Source organism: Gadus chalcogrammus, chromosome 21, assembly GCF_026213295.1.
Source record: "Gadus chalcogrammus isolate NIFS_2021 chromosome 21, NIFS_Gcha_1.0, whole genome shotgun sequence".
NCBI classification, from domain to species: domain Eukaryota; kingdom Metazoa; phylum Chordata; class Actinopteri; order Gadiformes; family Gadidae; genus Gadus; species Gadus chalcogrammus.
Genome location: NC_079432.1, coordinates 4,822,568 through 4,844,908, shown reverse-complemented (window position 1 = coordinate 4,844,908; position 22,341 = coordinate 4,822,568). Strand labels below are relative to the sequence as shown.

General features: G+C 43.6%; 4 protein-coding genes across 4 annotated transcripts; 2 read left to right on the top strand and 2 right to left on the bottom strand.

Moving 5' to 3' along the window:
- Positions 1 to 151: 151 nt before the first annotated feature.
- On the top strand, positions 152 to 8,185 carry prpf39 (PRP39 pre-mRNA processing factor 39 homolog (yeast)). Its single transcript, XM_056580672.1, has 15 exons — positions 152 to 308; positions 1,337 to 1,774; positions 1,881 to 2,074; positions 2,200 to 2,325; positions 2,504 to 2,622; positions 3,246 to 3,413; positions 3,665 to 3,845; positions 4,161 to 4,268; positions 4,398 to 4,562; positions 5,055 to 5,181; positions 5,606 to 5,874; positions 6,246 to 6,430; positions 6,544 to 6,618; positions 7,040 to 7,151; positions 7,390 to 8,185. The coding sequence occupies exons 1-15, from the start codon at positions 296 to 298 to the stop codon at positions 7,477 to 7,479; spliced, it is 2,370 nt and encodes a 789-aa protein (XP_056436647.1). The 5' UTR covers positions 152 to 295; the 3' UTR covers positions 7,480 to 8,185.
- A 78-nt stretch (positions 8,186 to 8,263) lies between these two features.
- faua (FAU ubiquitin like and ribosomal protein S30 fusion a) lies at positions 8,264 to 9,954 on the top strand. The gene is made up of 5 exons (XM_056580676.1): positions 8,264 to 8,527; positions 8,952 to 9,033; positions 9,128 to 9,272; positions 9,488 to 9,543; positions 9,716 to 9,954. Exons 2-5 carry the CDS (start codon positions 8,959 to 8,961, stop codon positions 9,839 to 9,841), a joined length of 402 nt encoding a protein of 133 aa, XP_056436651.1. The 5' UTR covers positions 8,264 to 8,527; positions 8,952 to 8,958; the 3' UTR covers positions 9,842 to 9,954.
- A 718-nt stretch (positions 9,955 to 10,672) lies between these two features.
- On the bottom strand, positions 10,673 to 13,091 carry fkbp3 (FKBP prolyl isomerase 3). The gene is made up of 7 exons (XM_056580673.1): positions 12,961 to 13,091; positions 12,464 to 12,565; positions 12,174 to 12,278; positions 11,802 to 11,937; positions 11,641 to 11,708; positions 11,396 to 11,493; positions 10,673 to 11,018 (listed from the first exon to the last, which is right to left on the bottom strand). Exons 1-7 carry the CDS (start codon positions 13,063 to 13,065, stop codon positions 10,964 to 10,966), a joined length of 669 nt encoding a protein of 222 aa, XP_056436648.1. The 5' UTR covers positions 13,066 to 13,091; the 3' UTR covers positions 10,673 to 10,963.
- A 298-nt stretch (positions 13,092 to 13,389) lies between these two features.
- On the bottom strand, positions 13,390 to 18,253 carry LOC130374758 (heme-binding protein 1-like). Its single transcript, XM_056581703.1, has 5 exons — positions 17,871 to 18,253; positions 17,365 to 17,456; positions 16,614 to 16,755; positions 15,984 to 16,167; positions 13,390 to 14,462 (listed from the first exon to the last, which is right to left on the bottom strand). Exons 1-5 carry the CDS (start codon positions 18,112 to 18,114, stop codon positions 14,294 to 14,296), a joined length of 831 nt encoding a protein of 276 aa, XP_056437678.1. The 5' UTR covers positions 18,115 to 18,253; the 3' UTR covers positions 13,390 to 14,293.
- Between the last annotated feature and the right edge of the window lie 4,088 nt (positions 18,254 to 22,341).

The following is a 22,341-nucleotide window of genomic DNA, read 5'->3' as shown; positions in this document are numbered from 1 at the left end:
GAAAATAACACAATTATTAAAACTACCCAACACGAGTCTTAACTGAGATAAACCCTAAATTGACCACCAACTTATACTATATCCTTATATCGTTTTTGAACAGGTATCGGGGGCGCGTAATGTCCCCCCCATCCGCGTCGCGGCGGGCACGGGCACTGCGCTGTCCCGCGATGCACGCGCCGTCCTTCTCCGTAAATGCCCCCTGGAAGTTGTCGAGAATGAGAGTTGATGTGCCGCACTTCAGTATAAGATTAAGTAATTGAGATCGACTCGCAAATCGTTCGACCCGATTTTCATGGAACATACTGGTGAGATGATCGTCGCGTGTTGTTGGTTCGACGGATTTTCCCGAGCACGATGTGATTCTTGTGTTGCGTTTTAGGCTCCGGAGAAGATGCTAAAATTAGCTACCTTAGCTAGCTAGCGTGGAGCACACACACCACACACACATTGGGACTGGCAGATAAGGGCACATTACATATAGTTCATTCACCTCAGAACAAATACATGATGCGTGTTTTGAATGAGGTCTACTGTGTTGTTTGTTCAGCATATCTTCGTAACGTTGAACAAGACAGAAAGGAACTTGTCTACGGAAGGGATGTGTTACTAGCTAAAGTCTCGATTGCTAATGTTGGTAATACCGAAACCTACACTTCCTCGCACCAAATGTGCTGTCTTGATTTAGTATTAACACGGGCCCATTTCTAAACGTAATAAACGGTGTTACCGTCGACTTTCTATTAATACGATCTCTTATGAACTCGTTTTGTGTGGAGTGAGTGAGTGCATGTTTTATTTTAACTATCATGCCCCAACAATAACTTGGCCTTAGTTTGAAAAATGGGACTAGGGTCAGGTTGCAACAGCTGCGGATTATTTGGGTTGCTATTATTTTGTTGGCACCCTGATTCATTAACAGTCCGAAAGCGGGGAAGACATACGGCTTGTTACAACTGAGTTGCACATTTGTTATTTGACTTCCCCCATTTTGTAATTAGACATTTTACTACCGCATACCTGGCCCTACGCACCTAACGGACATCCGTGACTTTCAAATAGGGTTTGTTCATTGGACAGTTACCATTGTGGGAAGACATTGTTGTTTGAAACGGCAAAGGCGTATTTCATAGGAAACGTGGCAAAAAAGTTTTGCGATTTATAAAGTACAACAACTCTTTGGTGTCGTCTCCATTTGGCGTGGTGTCGCCAACAAATCGTCCCACAACTCAGTCCAATATACAATTCCTGTAATTATCTTTATCCAGAAACATTGTTTTTTTAATTATAAAAAAAAAATGCGTTGTCTAATAACTTTCAAATTCTGTGTTACCAGACTATAACAACACAGACGAGCCCATGACGGGAACTCTTGACACCGACTCCTCCAGCAGTGGGGACTCCCAAGCTATGGAGGGCGCTGGCAACGGCTTTCTACCAGACCTTCCAGTTCTCCCTCCCCCTGCCGAGTGGTCTCTGGACCAGGTCCCTGCTGAGCCCGATTCAAAGAACACCGTCTTGCATGTGGATTCCCAGGACTCCTTCGGTCCCCAACAACAACAGATGTCTCCAGGCCTGGCTTCAGTGGAAAAAGCGGTGGAGCAGTTCCAGCTAGCAAATGCCCAGCTCTTCCAAGAGGAGCAGCCTCCTCAGCCAACCGATGTTGCCCCACAGTCACCTGAGGTAGAACACATGGCAGCGCCTGAGGAGTCCACACAGCAAGGCCAGGAGGTCCCTGTAGCACCAGAGGCTGTGGACCAAGATGGTCTCCAGGGTAATTTGCTTTGTGTGTTCATCGATTTTGCATAACTGATGGCTTGAGATTGTGATGCCGCTCTACCTTTTGCACTCGCTTAACCCTTCACGCGTTCTACTCCAAGGGGGCAACGAGGCTCCTCAGATGTCCGAGGATGGTATGGAGCTGGAGGAAGCGGCCAAGGAGGTCACCCAGGAACCGCCCGCGCCCCCAGAGCCCGAGGTCCCGTCAGAGTTTGAAAAGCTCTTCAAGGAGTGCGAGGCAAACCCAGAGGACTTCAACAGTTGGGTCTATCTACTGCAGTATGTTGAGCAAGAGGTGAACAATGCACAGAAGTACTCTATTCACGTTCCTTAAGAGATTAACCACCACACCTTTAAATGTGTGCGCTTTAGACACCTAAACTGATGTTCTGTTTGTTCCTTCTTTTTCTTTTCTTACAGAATGCTCTCCTAGTGGTGAGGAAAGCATTTGATGCGTTTTTCCTCCACTATCCGTACTGCTACGGCTATTGGAAGAAGTATGCCGACATCGAAAAAAAACACGACAACATACAGGTCGCGGAGGAGGTAAATATGACCAAGACACGGGGATATCATGATACTGCTAAACATTAGTGTCTCCTCTGAGATACCATTTTCTACCATTTTGTCGTTTTCTATATTGCCACGCGTGTTTTAATCACGCGTTCTGTCGCCATCTTGTCAATTGTGTCTCATTGTCGGTGCCGTTTCTTCCCGTCCCCAGGTGTACAGACACGGCTTGCAGGCCATCCCTCTCAGCGTAGACCTGTGGCTTCACTACCTGTCCTTCATCAAAGAAAACGCAGACCCTGCCGACCCAGAAACGGAAGGACGTATCAGAGCGTAAGTTGGCATCCGGTACATGTATCTGGGAAAGCTTTCCATAATAATATTAATAAAATAAGTTTAGTTTATATAGTGCCTTTGTCACGCTCAAGGCCGCTTTACAGATTCACGAGCACTCACGGAGAAAGACAGAACAACAAGAATTTCAACAAAAAATAAATAATAATTTGCCGGGAAAGCTTTCCTTTTCTGTTTTAATGTCCGTAGAACAAGAGGTTTGTTGGTTTTGTTACACTTCTTGTTTTGGTCTGGCGTCAGTTTGAGGAAATGAAACCAACCTTTGCCATTTTAGGCAGCTTATAAGAAAAGGACAACATATCGCATCATAGACCTCTGAAGAATAAGTCCCGCCTCCGAGGCTCCTGGTTCCATCGGTTAAATGTCTATGGGGAAACATGGGTTTTTTGAATGATCGTACATAACAAACTCTCTAGGTGGCCAAGCAGTGAAAGCTGCTCATGTTTTTAACTAAACACTCTTTCCATCTAGATTCCAATTGGGTTTTGGTTGGTCGTGCCGTTAAAGTAGCATTTATAAACGTTTACTACTTACGGCACCGACAATCCGATGCAAACCGAAAAATTGCGTCCTGACTCTTTTTGTTTGTTCTGACTCTTTAGTGCTTATGAACATGCGGTACTGGCGGCAGGCACAGACTTTCGCTCCGACCGGCTGTGGGAAGCCTACATCAACTGGGAGACGGAGCAGGAGAAATTGGTTCATGTCACAAACATCTATGATCGCATCCTGGGCATCCCCACCCAACTGTATTCCCAGCACTTCCAGAGGTACGCAGCAAACATGGAGAACAATTATGATGCGTGTCGCTGACCTTGACGGTTGAATCCACCGATTGATACTTCATATACGGCTGGCCTCGTATGAAATATGTTTGGGAGTCTTTATCATAGCACATTATCATATCTTTTGTCAGCGACTTCACTCACCCCATGATGTTAGTAGAATACCTGCTGTGTCCATTTGCCCCTGCGCCCCAATAAGCTCCAGAAACCTAATGGGTCCACCTTGTTCCCGCCAGGTTCAAAGAACACGTTCAGAACAACAACCCCAAGCACTTTTTGTCGGAGGAAGAGTTCATCCAGCTGAGGTTGGAGCTCTCCAAGGCCAGCATCACCACCGTGGCTGGGGAGGACGGGGACACGCCAGCGGCGGAGGAGGAGCTTCCACAAGGCATGGAGGACCTGCCGGACCCTGCCAAGGTACACCACAAGAACCCTGCCCCTGGGGGGGGGGTCTATGCCAACCGGCGTACCCCCCCCCCCCCAGGCATCACTACAACAAAGGCTTGAATTCCCCTCCCATTCTTTTGTCTCATGATGCCGATAAATGTAAGCTCTTGATGAAACTTCTTGCAGGCAGGCCATGGCCGTTAAGTTTTAGGGAGTAGTGATCCAGGGAAAGAGGTACATTGGCGTCCGCTTTGATTTGGTAAAAAAAAAAAAAGGAGCATTTGCCGTGTGATTTAGAAAAAAGGGTAAATGAGTGTTAACCGGGTCTCTTGTGTTCTAATGCAGAGAGTGACGGAGATCGAGAACATGCGTCACAAAGTCACCGAAACCCGACAGGAGTACTTCAACCACAACGAACACGAAGTCAGCAAGCGATGGGCCTTTGAAGAAGGGGTACGTTGTGAAAAGCTCCCCTTTGACTTTAGTGTCATCCAACCAGTGTGCGCCTAAAATAACAGCTTGTCATTCCTGGTCAACCAGAGCAATTAGAGGAGGTTTGTATTAAACGTGTTGCCGTTTCAGATTAAGAGGCCGTACTTCCACGTGAAATCCCTGGAGAAGGCCCAGCTGAACAACTGGAAGGAGTACCTGGACTTTGAGATGGAGAACGGGACCCCCGAGCGAGTGGTGGTGCTCTTTGAACGGTGCCTTATCGCGTGTGCCCTCTACGAGGAGTTCTGGACCAAGGTACTCCCATCGTTGTCCCTCTCACTCCCCACTTACCCCACCCTGCACTTCCCCCCCCTCCCCCCTTCCCATCAACGATGATAATCACATGGACACAGTAAATCGTCCTGCACTCTCTGCGTGTAACGTTGATATGTGACTGTATCTGTTGTATTAGGGGATGGCCAGCTTGCCACACAAGATTTGACTGCAGCATTTGCCAACTACTACGTTGCATCTTCTCCGTCTCCCACTACCTTACAGAAACTTATCTAATTGGTTCCATGAAGGTGCTGATGGGTTTACACAGAAAATTTTAAACAACGTTCTTGACAATGAAGAAATTCACTTCGGTCAACCCTCGAAGTTACAGTGTTAAAATGGCTGGTCTCTCTTCTGCCTCTTCTTTTTATTTTTACTCCCCCCCCTCCTCCCGCTCTCTGTTCTCTGCCCTTCCCCGCACTCTCCCTCTGTGCCCACTGCCACTTCCCGTCCTGTGTTTCGCTCTTTAAGTATGCAAAATATCTAGAGGGCGTGAGCATTGAGGGCGTGCGACACGTCTACAAGAAGGCGTGCACCATCCACCTGCCCAAGAAGCCGTCCATCCACCTTCTAGCTGCGGCTTATGAGGAACAACAGGGTGAGCCACAATCTGCTGTATTCTCTTGCCTCTAATCGCAACTAGAGCTGGGCTTGGTTGGTAGTACTGTAAAGACCCGGCTCCAGGGTTGGACAACAAAGGCAACACGACACATGCTTTAAGCAGAGGTCAACTAGGTGGCCATCACAGTACTGGAGCACTGGATCTCCACTTCACAGTAATGAGGTGGAGATGATAATAGGAGTTTAGTTTTTAAGTGTTAAGAAAATAGACAAGTTTTCTGCTAATCTAGCTATAGGATCGGAACGAAAGGTGAGGGGTTTAATCCTGAAACCACATGAAAAATCCCTCTTCCCGGAACTGAAGTAGTAGGTCATCCCCACGGGCACAGTCCACATTCCCAGGTGTCCGCACCACAGAAAAAGAATTAAAAACCTAGTTTGTGTTTCCCCTCTCCTTCCAGGGAACGTGGAGGAGGCCCGCGGCATCCTTAAGGCCCTGGAGGAGGCGCTGCCGTCCCTGGCCATGGTGCGCCTGCGGAGGGTCAGCCTGGAGCGTCGCCACGGCAACCTGGAGGAGGCGGAGACGCTGCTGCGGGAGGCCATGGCGTCGGCCAAGGACGCCAGCGAGACGTCGTTCTACGCCGTGAAGCTGGCGCGGCAGCTGATGAAGGTGCAGAAGAGCCTGAGCAAGGCGAGGAAGGTGCTGCTGGAAGCCATCGAGAAGGACGAGGTGAGAGCCGGCACGAGGCCAGGAGCGTTATGCCACCGGGTCGGTTATCTAACTCGTTATCGATCTCAACCCCTTGTCATGGCACGTGGTACAACAAAATGTACATGTCATCCAGACGGTGCGAGAACACGGTCAGAACAACAAAATTTTAATCTAAAAGAAAGGTTGTATGTATCAAATAAAGTGAAAATCAACAAAAACATTAAACATTTATACATTACAAAATGTATAAAGTACAGCAAAAAGGAATGGCTTTGAGGGAACTGCACTTTAAGATTATGCAAGATTTTTTTCCTAAAGTGTTGCATAAATTATGCAGTGTTTTCATCTAATATATAAATGACCCTCTGTGTTTTCCGGTGGTTTTCCAGACGAGTCCCAGGCTGTATCTCAATCTGCTGGAGCTGGAGTACAGCGGGAACGTGCAGGAGAACGAGGGTGAAATCCTGGCCTGCTTCGACAAAGCCCTGAACAGCTCACTGCCCCTCGAGTGCCGGCTGCTCTTCTCCCAACGGAAAGTCGAGTTCCTGGAGGACTTTGGCAGCGATATCAATGTGTGAGTTCCCCTCGGCCATGCCGCCTCCGACACCGTGGTTTCTACATGTTACTTCTGAGGTCTTGATGCTGTGTAAGCCCTTTGTTTTAACATGTTTTTTTTACATTTCACAGACTTGTGGCGGCATACGACGAGCAGCAGAAGCTTAAAAAGGAAACTGAATCCTCCAAGAGGAAAGCAGAGAATGGGTAATTCCCTCCATTTGTTTTTTGTTTTTCACCACCCTTACCACACACAATGGTTTATCGCATTGTCTAGCTAGGCGCCTGATTTTTGGAATCGAAGCGTAACAAGTATGCTCACAGTTCCGAAGAATTGTGTTTTTAGTTTATGTTGAGCACATAGGAATCCTTTCAACAATCTGTTATTTTAAACGACGGACACATTCAATTCTACACTTAACACTTGGTCACTCTAAAAAAGCAACTCAAAAGTGAATCTGAACAATTAAGGAATAGTAGTAGAAACTTAAACGGCATATTGGACCAAATATATATATTTTTAATATAAGTGCACACAGTTTTGTGCCGTGTGCTGTATTATGTTAAAGAAGGGTAGTTGTCATTTTGCTCCGTTTCATTGGACTGACCTGAAACCCCTTGTGTGCAGCTCCGGGGAACCAGACGCTAAGAGGCAGCGTGCGGAAGAGAACTCCACCACTGGAACCGCCGGGCAGGACCTGACAGCCAACCCGGCTTACAACTACAACAGCTGGTACCAGGTACGGCTCGCCCCCTAGTCACTGTACAGCCGTTCATTCTTGGCGGGGTCGGGGTTCAACCCTCATGTCTGCAGATTACCATTAGTCATGCTTGAGCCTCTCTTAGGTTAAAATTAATGACCTGTACTGTGTTAGTAGCTAGTAGTAGCTAAATTGCCTCAATAGTTGTCGATGTAAAACGTTTGGTGTCGTGTACTTATTTTTGCTTATCTATTTTTTTTTCTCTCCTCTTTTGCAGCAACAATATAGCAACTGGGGACAAAGCAACTGGGGGCAGTACAACCAGTACGCCCAGTATAACCAGTACTATCCTCCTCCTCCAACATGATGGACCCAATAATAAAGATAGAGAAAAGACAATAATCCCCTTCGGTCATGTCTATTCTGATATCAATAATCTATCAATGTCCTTTGTTGGCGGAATGTTGATCGCCTGATTTTTCATCTTACCAACCACTGGTGTTCCAGGCCTTAAGTTCTTTTCTGCATGTTCATTTGAAGGCAATTTTGTTACCTCTGGAGTTGTTAATTTTTAGAGCGGATGATTCGGTTTCGGTCTTTTCACAAAAATCTGATTGTTGACCATTTTGGTTTCAAAAGAAGGCATTGTTGTGTGTACTTCGGTGGCCCCTTGTCTCTTCTTTCCACCCCGATTTTTAACATGTCATGGTCCTCTTTTCACAGAGAAAGGGAATTATTTTTTTTGTTTTTGCTTAATTTCATAATAAAGATTGATATTATATGATGTGGCTTCATTTGTTATATCAGGAAAAGTACAATAATCAGTTATCAATTGATCTATTACTATGATAAGTAAAAGCTACCTTTTTAAGTCAACATGGATAATAACATGTTGAGAGATGCCCCTCATGAATATGAACAGGGGATTGATTTTGAGGGATTAGCACAACAGAGCTAACTTTTATGCATGGAATTCTTAATGATTCCCTCCCAATACTTGAGATTAATTGTGTCGATTCAAATTAAGAATATAAAATACAGTTCAAAGTACGAACAACAGTACAGCAAATTATCAGATGCGACTGGCTGTTAACTGCACTTTGAACATTTATTGAGTATAAAGCACAGGGCACAACAGTTCAAATCAATCCATTCCAGGACACCGACAGGTTCAGGACGAGTTGAGTAGTGAACTCCAATTGAATAACGAAGCGTAGTATAATCAGGACTTTAAAGACTTCGAGTTAGGACCGCAGAGAATATAGTTTGTTTTTATATTTGTTTTGCCATACTTGAAACGGAAGTAGTCAAAAGGTTACGTCGGCTCTCCCAGTTTACGTAAATCTGCACATGCGCAGCTCGGACCGATCGGAAGCCCTTTTTTGCCTAGCGTTGATCGACTAGCATCAAACGAGGTAAGGCCTGCCGAAATTCTGTTTAAAGTGCGTATTATCAAGGGTTGAAAGCAAAGAGGCGCCATTATATTATATAATTTATATCGCAGATCACGAATATAACATAGAGTTGTAAATATTTGTGCAAGAAGTCTTATTTTTATTCGATTCTCCAGAACGCGTGCCCCATGTGGCTAAGGATGTAGCATAGCATTAGCTTATTACCTCGAGATTGTTCCACGCATATTTTCCTGATGCACCTTATTGTAGTGGCCACTTTTTTTGGTATAATATGATCCACCGTCATGCTGGTTAAACGATTTCCCTGTATTATTTAGTTAAAGTGATTATCCCCTACTCCAGGTTAATGCGATCTATATGTTAAGGCATGATGAAAGTAATTGACCGACTATATTTGCAATCAACACTTTGTTTTTTGTCCCAGCCTCAAGATGCAGCTCTTCTTGCGTGCCCAGAACACCCACACCCTTGAGGTGACGGGTCAGGAGACCGTTGGAGCTATCAAGGTACATTCCTACCCAATATTCCGTCATGTCTCTCTATTTTTGCCATCATTCTCGAGACGCCATCTAATCCGAAACTATTTGCTGTGTATTTCAGGCCCACGTCCAGGCTCTTGAGGGTCTCCTGGTTGAAGACCAGGTGCTGCTGCTCGCCGGTTGCCCACTGGAGGATGACCTCTCTCTGGCATCTTGTGGAATCTCTGAGCACTGTACCCTGGAGGTGGCTGGAAGGCTTCTTGGAGGTATGTATGAATCCCTGCTGGCTCATGATTGTGTTTCATGAAGGCCAAGTGGTTTGAATTATTTGCGAAATTGTAATAGGTAGCTAATTATTAGCCCAACAGGATTTTTACCTGTTGTCATGGCTAAATCATGACCAAAGTCAGAAGAAAATATTTTTTGATGCTTTGATACTCGCCACAATTAATTGTAACTCACTTCATTTATTGTTTTCCAGGCAAGGTCCACGGTTCTCTGGCCCGTGCTGGTAAAGTGAGGGGACAGACCCCCAAGGTACATGATTCGATACTTTCTCATTTTTTTTTTTTTTTATTTATTTAATTAAACTGCTTTTAAATGATCACACATGACTCCCTCAATGTTTGTATTACAGGCGTGGGTTTCTTTCACTAAAATCATTGACCGTGTCGATGCAACTCTGCTTTTTCCCCCATGATCCTTCCAGGTTGACAAGCAGGAGAAGAAGAAGAAGAAGACCGGCCGGGCTAAGCGTCGCATCCAGTACAACCGGCGCTTCGTCAACGTGGTGCCCACCTTCGGAAAGAAGAAGGGACCCAATGCCAACTCCTAAGTGCTCTTTATAGCGCCTGGGCGGAGATGACTTGCATTCACATCACATCTTTGTTTACCAAATGAAATGTTTTCCTCTGCACAGAATAAAGATTTGACTTGGTGAACAAATCACTTGTAGTTGCTAAGTGTCATTTATCTTAATGTGCTTGTCTAGAAACAAGACATGGCATAGCAGAGAGATCTATGACCAAATTATATTTGCATTACTTAATGGTATTCAAGCCGTGCACTGTTCTGTTGGGACATTTTTAAATATAACCAATTGAATATGCCATAGCTCAGAGCCCTGTGTATAGGGATTTAAGATGCACTTGTTTATAATTGGCATTGGACACCAATGCACAGCGTCTGGCAGGGTTCATTTGGATGCAGTTTAATTACTCTGCAGGTAGGAGTTTCACATCTTGCCCAAGGATGCCAATCCTTTTTTGCCTCATTACCCTAGCCACTTTACAATCCTTACACCAACCTTGTCATTTTACTGAAGTTATTTACTGACATGGATGAATAGAACTAAGGTAGGACATTTTGAATTGGGCTGCAGATTTGAGTTACGACCCAATTTTCTGACACCAAACCTGGTGTCATCTGCATAAGTCAAACCCAAAACAGCTTCTTACAATATTGACCTGTGATGACTTGCTCACTTAGTTGAGTCATGGCTAATAATCCTTATTCAATGTTTGAATATAGGACAGACCGACACTTTAATTATATCAACTACCATGATTAAAATCTCCAGGTCTTATTAAATTAATCTTTATAGCTAGAGCATATCCATCTAGCCTACAACCCCACCCCCAAGTTTGGAAAACATGGAATAAAATCGCAAATGTCGGTTTCAAAATTCTTTAATCATACCTTACGTTGAACATGCAAAACAAATACAGAAAAACGTCAGGACTCCTGTTATGTACAGTATTGACAAGTCATCACTTGTTTGGCCATGCTGGAAAGGTAAATAATACATGAACAATTTGACAAGACAAACAAACCATTAACGGGTGTAAACAAAACCAGGCCAATCGTAATCAATATGTGAATTAAAATGTTATCTTTCAAGCATGGTCATCTTGTGACACTTTTCTTAGTTTGGGATGTGCATGCGAGCCTTTGTCCGCTAGTCCACAGCTACCAGTTCGACTTCAAAGATCAGTTTGGCATTGGGAGGGATTCTGAAGGTTAGGTTAAGGAAAGGACATAGGATTTTGATATAAATACATAGATCTTTAAGTCAAACAAAAAAGGACCAACTCAACTTTAGGCCCATCGCTTAAAATATGCAATTTGGGGTGTACTCAAAATGTAAATAAGTAAACTACCTCAATGTAAATGAGAAGTATTGCATGCATCCGTGGCCACATATTATGCCATTATTCTAGCAAAGATTCGGTAGCCATGAAAACATCACTCCCTACTTCATATATTCTTCTAAAGAAACATCACCCCATCATGGCATACATGTCTTATTGTGAAATTATTATTGATGCAGTGTAAAGTATTCACACTCCCAAGACGAATCTCAACAGCTTGTCCAAATGAAAAAGGATACTTGTTCTCTGGAAGACCTTTCCTCCCATAGGCCCACTCTGGCTCGATTTCCAACTTGGCGGTCTCGCCTTTGCTCATGGTCAAGATGGCCTCATCCCACTAGGAGAAGAAATAAATAGTCAATCAGATCATCAACCATAATGTTATGAAGAGGCAGTTCAGGGCACTGATGTTTCCGGATATATCCGTTCATAGCGATACCCGTTGAAGCATTGCTTGCATATAATTGCCATTAGGATCGCTCACCCCTCGGATGACTCGGCCCATGCCAATTTTGAAGCTCAAAGGCTTGGACTGCTTCTTCTTTCTGGCCGCTGTGGGGTTTAGAGGAGATGGACACAATGAGATAACTGGCCAGGCTCATCATAACCTGAAATAGTTGGGAGATGGATATGAATGAGGCCTACTTGTGGGGATGTTTGTGTCGAAGACGGTGCCGTCCACCAGGGACCCCGTATACCAGCAGCTCACGTTTTCACCCTTCTTGGGGAAGTTTGTTTTGTCGCCTTTCTTCAGCACCGACTTGAAGTACTTGGGTGGACCCTTCGAAAAGCAAAGCAATAAGGATCTCAGCTTTAAAAATGTGGAATGTTTTGAATTACAAAAGTAAATTACCTATGGGATTCTCCATGCATAGTTAATGGATATCACAAAAGATGAGACTGATGTATGATATTAGAAGGGAATGTGTTAAAATATAGATTGAATACAGAATTTGGCTTCAATTTATCAGACACCATGGTTCACTAATGGTTAAAATATAGATGTCTGAACAGTACCTCATCCACAAGTTCTGTCTTTGCGTCTTTACTCGGGTCATCCTCAATTTTTACAGTTTTAACCTGCTCAATGACTTCTTCAATGGGTTCAGTTCCTTTAAATTTCTGTAAATGGAAAAATAACAAGTTATTATCCAACATTTCACATTTCCTATTGGAAAAAACATGCATGTGATCTCAGTTTAATACAACATTAAAAATAAACCTTTGATTATTAAAAAGGATGTAGGAATTCAAAACATTTTTCTAAATATATACTTAAAATTAGTTCACTGCTAAATATCACTTACTTTGGTCTCAAACAGCTGATTGTAGGCAATCATCAATTGCTCTTTCTTTGCCGTTTTCGCAACACTCTTTATGTTTCCCTGAAGCTTGTGCTCGGCAAGAAACTGAAAGAGGATACAACCATGCATAAATCATTAGTGTTTCACAGAGTCATCGCACAGAATCTGCAGAAAATAAAAAAAATTAAAAAGGTGGGACCCAAGTCCCATTTTATTCATTTGCATTTTATTCAAAACATACAATAGGAAATTCCGTTCCATTTTGTGGATAACATCCGCTGCAATACAGTGGGATGCACGCCACTACATGCATGGTGCGTGGTGCATTCAACGCACATTAGCCTAGCTCTGCGGAGGCATGGCTAGCCTCGCCGCTAGCTGGCAGTGCACACGGTTAGCATCGCCAGATACCAGCCAGTGCGACGCAACGCAAGCTTGAATGCTAACTTCGCAATTTCATACACGTATCAATTAGACACCCCCAAAATGATTCAACGTACCGAGTTAGCCGCATTATCTTGGATAAACTTAATAAGGTCTTTTTTCGGGAGATCATCACTTTTGAGCTGATCATCGCTCCATTCTCGTGCTGGTTCTTCCGCCATTTTGGAAGAGAAGCGAATGAACCCTGAACTTATGAGGCAGAAATTATTCGTCAAAAATAATAATTACCGTAATAATGATCATAATAACAATAATAACAACAATTAATAATGTGTCCCCAATGAGGCGAAACAAAATGTGGTCATATTTCTGCTGAGACCTCGTAGATAAAAATGTATTTAGGCTACCAAATCTCGAAAACTCATTCATATTCTTGCGTCTCCCACTAACGGAGGTCTAATTCTGTACGTATAGGATATATTATAATTAATTTTCAGATGATGAATAAGCGTGTGGGAGAGATAAAAGTTCTCAAAGTGGTTGTTTACCATACCTTTCGGCATGCATACTTTATTATGACGTTTTATGCATTTTGTCAAATCCACACATTACTGCTTAAAAAAAACAACACTCCTAATATATTAAAAGCACCCCAAAACGAACAAGGGAACGCATTTCAGAAAAAAATTGATTACTCAAAGATAACTGAGAGAAGAGAGTGATAGACCAAAGGCATTACTTTAACAAGAAGATCTGATGTAAAAACAGGGTATGCTATACATAAATTATATTCATCACTGCCTGAATATAAACATACATATGGAGCACTTAAACATCCTTAACATTTTGACTTGCCGAACACAAAAACGAAAAGTAACCTATATGGAAAAACATATTTCTAAATTAGTTTCTTCTCAGAATAGGAGATAGCACATTTTTAATTTTTCATTCATGGTCGGGAAATCAATCAACCCTGTCAATCACAGGTGCACGGAAATGCTCAAATGCAGCAAAACGTAGTATGGGAGGGAGCAGAGGGGGAGAGGATGTTTATTGGTTGCTTATTTTGATCAATCATGCTCTCATATGCTCTTTTTCACTCTCTCTCTTTATAACTCTCGAATATTACATGCAGCACCTATAAATCCAAGCTATGTAACACAAGAACAGTGCAGTATTACAACATGACAGACATCACAAAGCCAATCGGGAACATTGAACATACATGCATCTATACAAAGCAGCGTTATTGACAAACCCAATGACACACTTAATTTAACCTTAATTAACTTAATAACTAACACTTTCAAAGCAGGTGTTTGAGAGGAATTGAGTCCTCGTCCACCATTCACCAAGGGAGTAGCATGAACAAATGGACACCAGGGGAACAACAAACAAAGCAGGAACCGGCCTAAAACCACCATTAACCCACGGCGTTCCTATTGAACGTCACTGGCGCTCCAGGAGCCAGACCTCGTTGTGGCGGTGTGTGGCGGCCAAGCTGGTGTATCCGGCGATGACGAATGTGTTGCTGAGCAGGTTCGGAGAGGCCAGGATCTCGGCCAATGCTCTGATTTCGTGTAGGACGGTCTCTTCATTGGTGGGACCTGTGAAAGCCCTGGGAACAACAACAACAAAGGGGTCGCTTCAATCAGAATCTCAGTGAGACTAGTTATGGTTCCACGTCATTTACAGACCCATTACGTCCTTGCGTCCACTGCAAGGGCCTGACGTGCGCTTCCCAAATATTGTAGACTTGCACGCAGTCAGCAAGGGCTGTGATTGGTCCGCTCACTAAAAGAGGTTCACGACTGCGTCGAAGCGACTGCGTGGTCACTGCCTTGCGGCGACGTGGAACCATAACTGAGCCTTTAAGGCCTCCACATCACAAAGCTCGAGCCTCGAGCATAGAGCATGCACACAGAGGGCCCACGTTCAAACCACACCCGTGTTAAACAATGGGAGCGCTGCCTTGTGTTTACCTGTGTTTATTCCCCCTCCACCTCCTGTGTTTTTGATGGTGATTTCCCTTTGGGGATCCATTTAAACGGACTAAAGGAGTACGTCCGCGCGTGATTTAATATGCCTCCGGGGCAAATACAAGGACGCAGGAAAGTTCAGCTTCTGTTTGTGCTCTACGTCGAAGCCCTGGTGCGTGGAGGGCCTTCGGCTTTCTCTAAAAGGTTTTCTTTGTCTGAAAACATTTTAATATTCGGTTCACGGTTTCCTAAGAGAATGAGGCTTTTGAGGCCTTATATTTTGCCAGAATTTCAGTTTTAAATGAAGGTTTGAATACCCTTATGACTCTTATCCACTCGTTCTTCTTACTGGCAGTCTGTGATTCAACAGTGATTGTTTGATTCTCCCAACACTGTTATGTATTCCAACCATTCATGCTGAAGGTTTGGTACAAAAATCGGTGTATCAATCACCAACATTCAGAAAAATGAAATGTTTTCATTGGTTATACCTCAGCAGTGTTCAACATCAGCAACTATAAATGAGAAGAATGAAATGTATGATTATGGATAACACTATACACCATAGAGAACAGGTCAGTGTTCACCTAGACTAAGCATAGCCTCCCCCCCTTACCCCACACCCTCTCTTAAGCATTTATTGCATGTTGTACGTCCTGGTTCCTAATGTACGTACTTATTGTATGTTGTACGTCCTGGCTCCTTATGTACGCACTTATTGTATTTTGTACGTCCTGGCACCTAATGTACTCACTCGTTGTATGTCGGGCGTCCTTTCACTTAATGTATGCACCCATTTTATGATATACCTCCTTGCACTTAAAAATAGTATTATAAAATAAAAATTAAAGATTAAAATAGTAGCATCGTGTAGCATCTTATCCTAGCTATCTTTGTTGTACACAGGGAATGGGTTTACCTAACAATTGTTAATGATTGGCCCCTGGTTCTATGAAAGTCTTTACCTACAAGCGATATATTGTTGGTTCTCTGTCTTCTGGCAAATGTACAAATGTTATTCCTTAGTATGGTTCACCCTGCCACTATGAGTGAAATAATTAATGAAAGGTATGATTATGGATAACACTATAGGCTAGAAACGACCAATCGAGAGCCTCTCTGATGACCGTATTCACAGTCCAGAGGAAGTGGAGGCAGACCTGCTGTGGAGCACCGTGGCGGGCCAGGTCTCCAGGGTGATATCTGGGTCGGTAGGCAGTGGGGGTTGGTCCTGGAGGCAGGAAGGGAGGCAGTAGGCCAGCCGGACCTCCCTGGACAGGCGGCTAAGGGCATCATCCGTTCGCACCACGGTAACTATTGGAACCGTCATGCCCAAGTACCTCCCTGTAATGGAAGAGGAAAACAGACGGAAATGTGTTTTTCTCCGGGGGAATATGATTACCGTTGGATGAAACTTGAAACATGAACGATGTTTCCCCCTCTTTATGTTATAATAGAGTCTGGGCTCAACATCTGCTGAGAGAAAACTGTTTGGGTGTTTTGTTTACCTCCACACATCCAAATTCCTTGTGACTTTATAACCAGTCGGTCGCAGAGTTAATCAAAATAGCAGAAGTACAATCTTCAAATATTAACCAAACCAAATCAATTCACATCAGAGGATGACAACAGCAACAACCACGACCATCCTCCCAGCTCTTTCATATCTCGTCTTATGACTGTAAAAAATAGACTGTGGCTGGGCTTGGCGTTGGTGGCTGACTACCGTTGCTATAGCGATGATGATTACGTCGTCGACGGCGACGACAACGATGATTTAACCCACTTACCCGAGGTGTTCTGCTGGCAGATGTACCTCATGATGCTCATGAAACCCGCGCAGATGCTCTTCTCGTAGGTGTCCTCAGTCACCGTGATGCACGCCCAGCACGCCGTGTCCATCAAGCGCTTCTCGCACGCCGCGCCATCACCCTGTTTGGGGAACAAGAGGAACGCAATCCGTTCAGAGAGAAGTCCACGGTGATTTAAGACACTCACTAACACTCACTAACCCTCACTATAATCTACAGATAAACGTTTAAAAGGGCCCTTATGTGTTGTTGGAGTTGTTATAGTCAAACCCAGTGTTGTCTGTTTCCGACCTAGTTCTTAGCTGGGTTCTTTTAAGATACAAGCTAGTTAAAATGATACACACACTTTAAGGAGTGGGTTCAGGGGGTTAGTCACAATAAGAAAGATACAGGAAGATTTAGGGGGACATTTGGATTTGGATTTGACCTGTTGCTTTATTCACTATAAGTCGCTTTGGATAAAAGTCTTTGACTTAATAGTGAATAGCATTATAGTCTCAAATGTTTCCGTGATTTTCTGAATTGATAATATTAAAATCTCTGAATTCTGAGAAATAGCTTTTTTTTCTTAATTAAAAAACTAAACTGCCCGAAAGACAGAGCGGATCTTTCAATCAATTAAAGCTTTTCTCTGAATTCTAATTCTAATAATAATCTCAGAATAACAGGGGAAACCGGTCTTCTCAAGTGTATGCATTACGCTTTGGTAGATATCAACCACACAGCCAACCTCTTTACGAGCCACTAAGGTGAACGGAATCTGCTCTCTGTGTGGCGAACTCTCTATGTCTGCGGTAAGCTGCTGAATGGGCTGGGCCATCTCTGAAAGAAACCACAACCAAGGTCAACAAACAGATAATTGAATCAAATCGTATTAAATACCCTTTTTGATCACTAAGCAGTAAGGATGGTAACTCATAAATTATAACATTTTGTACCGGGGATAAGCTATAAAATGGTGACATGATGAGTTTTATTTTGGGTTGCACACAAAACAAGACTTTAAATTCATGGCTATACAAATAAGTGAATAATATAATAATAATTATAATAATAATATATATATATATATATATATATATATATATATATATATATATATATATATATACATATATATAGGCCTATATATATATATATAGGCCTATATATATATAAAATATAGGTAGAATGTGCACAACGAATGAGGAAGGCGTCTTGTTGCAGTTAATGATACAAGCTGATTAAAATACTCACCACGTGGTATATCGATTTGATGGCCCCTGCCAATGTTTTGCCAATAATTAAGCAGTCGATCCTGGTTATCGTCTTCTGCAATCTCGGTTCCTTCTCTTTCATAACCCTCGCTACTGGTCATGTCTGATTCCACATTTTCATCCGTGAGGGCATTCAAGTCCTCCAATGTTATGAAACCAAGCCCAGGTCCGTGGCGAAGATGTCCCGCTCCTCCGTTCATACTGCACGATTTGCGATCCATCATGTCTACTACTTTTCAGGGTTAGCTAACCTACTTTGGTCACAATCTTCACGTACAGAAATGTTACGATATCTCGCTCAAAACATAGACAGTGGTCCAGTGGACCATCTAGTAAGAGGACAGAATCGTTCTGTAGGAAACCCTTCACACCGTCATTACTCATGTTTACTTCTGAGACGTTGACCCTCCCCCCTGACCCATTTTCCGTGACTCTTCTTTCTTAGAATAGTGATCATGAGTTTATAAAATAAATAGAAATAACATTTCTCCACAGTTAAAGGGTAGCATTGTATGAATGTACCAACATTAACAACAATATTTGAATTAAATAGGGAAAGCTATAAAAATAAATGTTGTTTATTAAAGCCTAATTACATGATCAGTAACAACATCCACAACAACAACAACAACAACAACAACAACAACAACAACAACAACAACAACAACAACAACAACCGCCAATACATGTTGAACTCCTGGTACCTGGCAGAACAGAACTGTCTGCATTATCCTCCTGATTGGTTACCAGGCAACAGGATGACCTTGAGGGCGGGTCTTGAGATGAGAGGTTTGAAGCTGTCTTCAGCTGGACATCTCAGAGGAATACAAATTTCTTTGTTGTCCACTTAAGCAAACGTAGGCAGCATTTAGTCACAACATCACGTCGGCCTACTTGTCACTATACCATCCTGTGGTTTTCAGTGAAACTGTTCTTTAAACTTTTCACTTAACGTGGTAGTGTTGTGCGATGCTGCAAAAAGTAAAATAAAGCAGTAAACACAACGCAGTCATGCATCTCTGGAGCTTGCATACAAAATCTCCATTTATTTTGAGGTACCTTCCGAAGTACTGCTCTGCTAATCTTACAAGGATTTAATGTGGTGTTTGCCTTCGGGAACCGCCGTGAAATTCATTAGACAAGCGAAGCAGAAAAACAACTGACATCAATATGGTTTACGATGTAAATTATCATTTGCATCCTAATGTTCTTCCTTCTTTCCAACGATGCACATGAAATATTGAGGAAAGTCTGTGAACTGCCACAGAGGAATGAGTGGCTGTGTCTGTAAAGGCCTAACAAATCTGTATCTGTCATGTGCCTAATAAAGATGGGACCAAAGTGGATCTTCAGTCCAAAGGGATGGATTGCCTATCCAATGCATCTTGCTGGCAGTTATAGCGAAACAAATGTCATTCGCTTGCCATGATTTATTCTTCCTCCACCTCTCTGCTGGTTGAGTGGGTCTACTACAAAGCCTTTATCTAGGCTATACACAGCCTTAACGTAGGACTGGCAGTATAGGTCACCCCCCAAGTAGTAATTAAAAACAGGATGTTATGTCAGAGCGATTATCAATCAATTACCAGTCAATTATTTGTAAATTGAGAGAGCTATAGACCAGTAAAACGGTCTCTAAATGGCCCCAACCATGACCAAGTATCAAACATTTTTGTGATTGATTGTTCACAATCTTACTTGTCAACCAATTTGGATAAAAAGCATTGATGTAAATGCAGGAATACAACGTTTTTTTCATTGAGTTTCACTATTGGGATGTGTTGTTGAAAGTACATTAGCAACATCTTATAAACTGCAGCTATCCGGTTCCCAAATGAATCAGGTGAAGCAGCAAGTAAACACAAAGCCAACCATTTAAATGTCATAAATTAATTTTAACCAAATTTACGAATTTTATTGACCTAAGTTGTAAAACATCATGTGGGTCTGTTAAATAATGTTTCATCAGAGACCAATGCTCTTATTGAATCCTTCATAAAACAAATGGAAAGACATTTTTCGCACATAATAAGAAATAATTTGTGTTTGTGCTTCGACTTTCTAGTGACATTGGGCGCATTCAATTCGACCTTTCTTTCTTTTTTGGAGTTCTTTTACTGAACAAGGGGCCTCCTGCAGTAGCTTCGTTACACCAGGTGAGGGCAGTACAGGCACGCACGTGTACAGAGAAGAGTCCAGATTATTGTTCTCATGTTTACAGAAGAAGAATTATTTTGATTCAGGTTCAAGATGTATCGTTTCGGTGAATAACGAGGGCCACACTTCATTGTGAAGAGCTCCAGAGTCACGCAGACATTAAAGAGGAAGGAAATGTTAAGATGGAAGGTAGGTCTACTTTTATCACAATGCTCATTTGCTACTTAAACAGATGTTACAATTAGCTGTCTCGCTGGAATGTGTTTATCTCTTTGAATATTCATAGTGCTGTGTGTGTGTGTGTGTGTGTGTGTGTGTGTGTGTGTGTGTGTGTGTGTGTGTGTGTGTGTGTGTGTGTGTGTGTGTGTGTGTGTGTGTGTGTGTGTGTGTGTGTGTGTGTGTGTGTGTGTGTGTGTGTGTGTGTGTGTTTGTTTGATTGTGTGCGGGCCTATGTGTGCGTGTGTGTCTGTGTTTGTTTGAATAACAGTACAATGTTGCCCATTTTTTATTTATTTTTTGTCTCTGACCCATTCAAATCTGTGCGGTTTATCGTGGACATAAGTAACATCAACAGTGGTTTATTTATTTTCACACTAATGATATTATATTGTGTCACGTCAACTCATTGACAGACCTAGAATTTTCTTATTAACCTTATGTCAATTAATAGGACAATAGGCGGCTTGCAGAGTGATAGCCAATTTGAATGTGCACAACACAACAGGCATGGGGATGTTCAACAAGCGTGGGGAAATTATCAAGATAATTTCACCCATTTAATTGAAAGAGAGAGAGAGAGAGAGAGAGAGAGAGAAAGAGCAAGAGAGACATCTCGAGAGAAAAAGAGAAAGCAAAAAAAAGGTTGATTGGTGGGGGAGGATCAATCAAGTTATGCATGTCATTTCCATTATTTCCCGCTGACAAAGATATTACTCTTATAAACTGCTTCCGGGCAGGAACAACAACGCCAACCAAAACAAGAACAACAAGAAGTCTGCTTTGAATCCCAGTCGGCGACACCTCCTCTCCTTGAAGACCTCACAGCTTCCAGCTCATTCAGGCTCTCCTCCCTCGGCCTTCGTCCGCTGCCTCGTACACCTTCGCACTCTCCTCTTCCTCGGCGCAATTAAAGTGCAATCCCATAATGGAGGGGGCCGTTCCTCGTGCACTCTTTGTCCGTCACGGGGTAATACATTCACCGCCACTCTCTTCCTAATGGAACTATAAGCCCGGCGTTCTCGCAGCAGCCATGGAAATTCCTGATCAAACTCCTGGCAGCCAGAGTGCCCCCCCCACACACCCCACCCCACACACCCCACCCCACCCCACCCCACCCCAAGCCCCTGGGATGGAACATCTTTAGGCTTCATGAGGAACGCGGGGCCATACATCACTTTACCATCCGGCCGACTGCCCACCACTTAACATTCCTCCAGAGTGGGCTGACAGTGGAGGCTAGTAGACGAGGATAGGCAGGGTTATCTGTGAGCTCCCACCAAACAGCTGTCAGTGCTGCTTCCCCAGCACCCCCCCCCTTCAATCTTGCCTTCAAGTTAAGGCTCTTAAGGGGGGACTCGAATCGAGGCAGTTGCCTGGTAATGGCGGTTCAGGTTGGGGCTGTTTCTTGTCAATGCGCTCCGAGGAAAAGAAACCAACCCTGGCTAGCCGTTTGCAACGCTTGCAGCGCTCCCGGCGGGAATGGGGAGGAAAGGATTCCGTGCGTGAGACGGCGCCCGGGGTCTGAGAGGGGCTTCGGAGACCGAAGCTTAGCCCCCCCCCCCCCCCCCGACGAAATCTGTGTTCCCGGTCCCCACCTCACGTCCGTCCTGTCAGATGTAATCTCCCGGCTCCCTGCCGTGAAATGAGTCTTATTAAGGGCTGGACTGAGATCAGCCCCGCGGCCACACGCACGCGCACAAGCCAAAAAGAAAAGTCACTCACCGTAGGAGGGAAAAAATAAATCTTGATTATTGCTGCTACACGAGGCTGGGGTTGGTGCATCCGTGCTCTGACGTCGGTCCCACTCTCCCTCGTCTCCTGTCCAAGGCAGGCCTTTCTAGAGCGCTGTGGCGTCATTCCTTATAAAGCTCCCCGTAGATCCATAGCGCAATTTATTCTAAAGCTCCATAGCTCCATTCATTCTATAGCCCCACAGTTACTGCTCCATTCTTTATTTAGCACCATAGCTCCATCGCTCCATAGCTAGACGTACTTCAGCAGATGAAGAAGGCCTCAGGTGGAAGCACCCCCCCCCCCCCCAACGGGATTCTTCACCCCATGGGGCTGTTCATTTC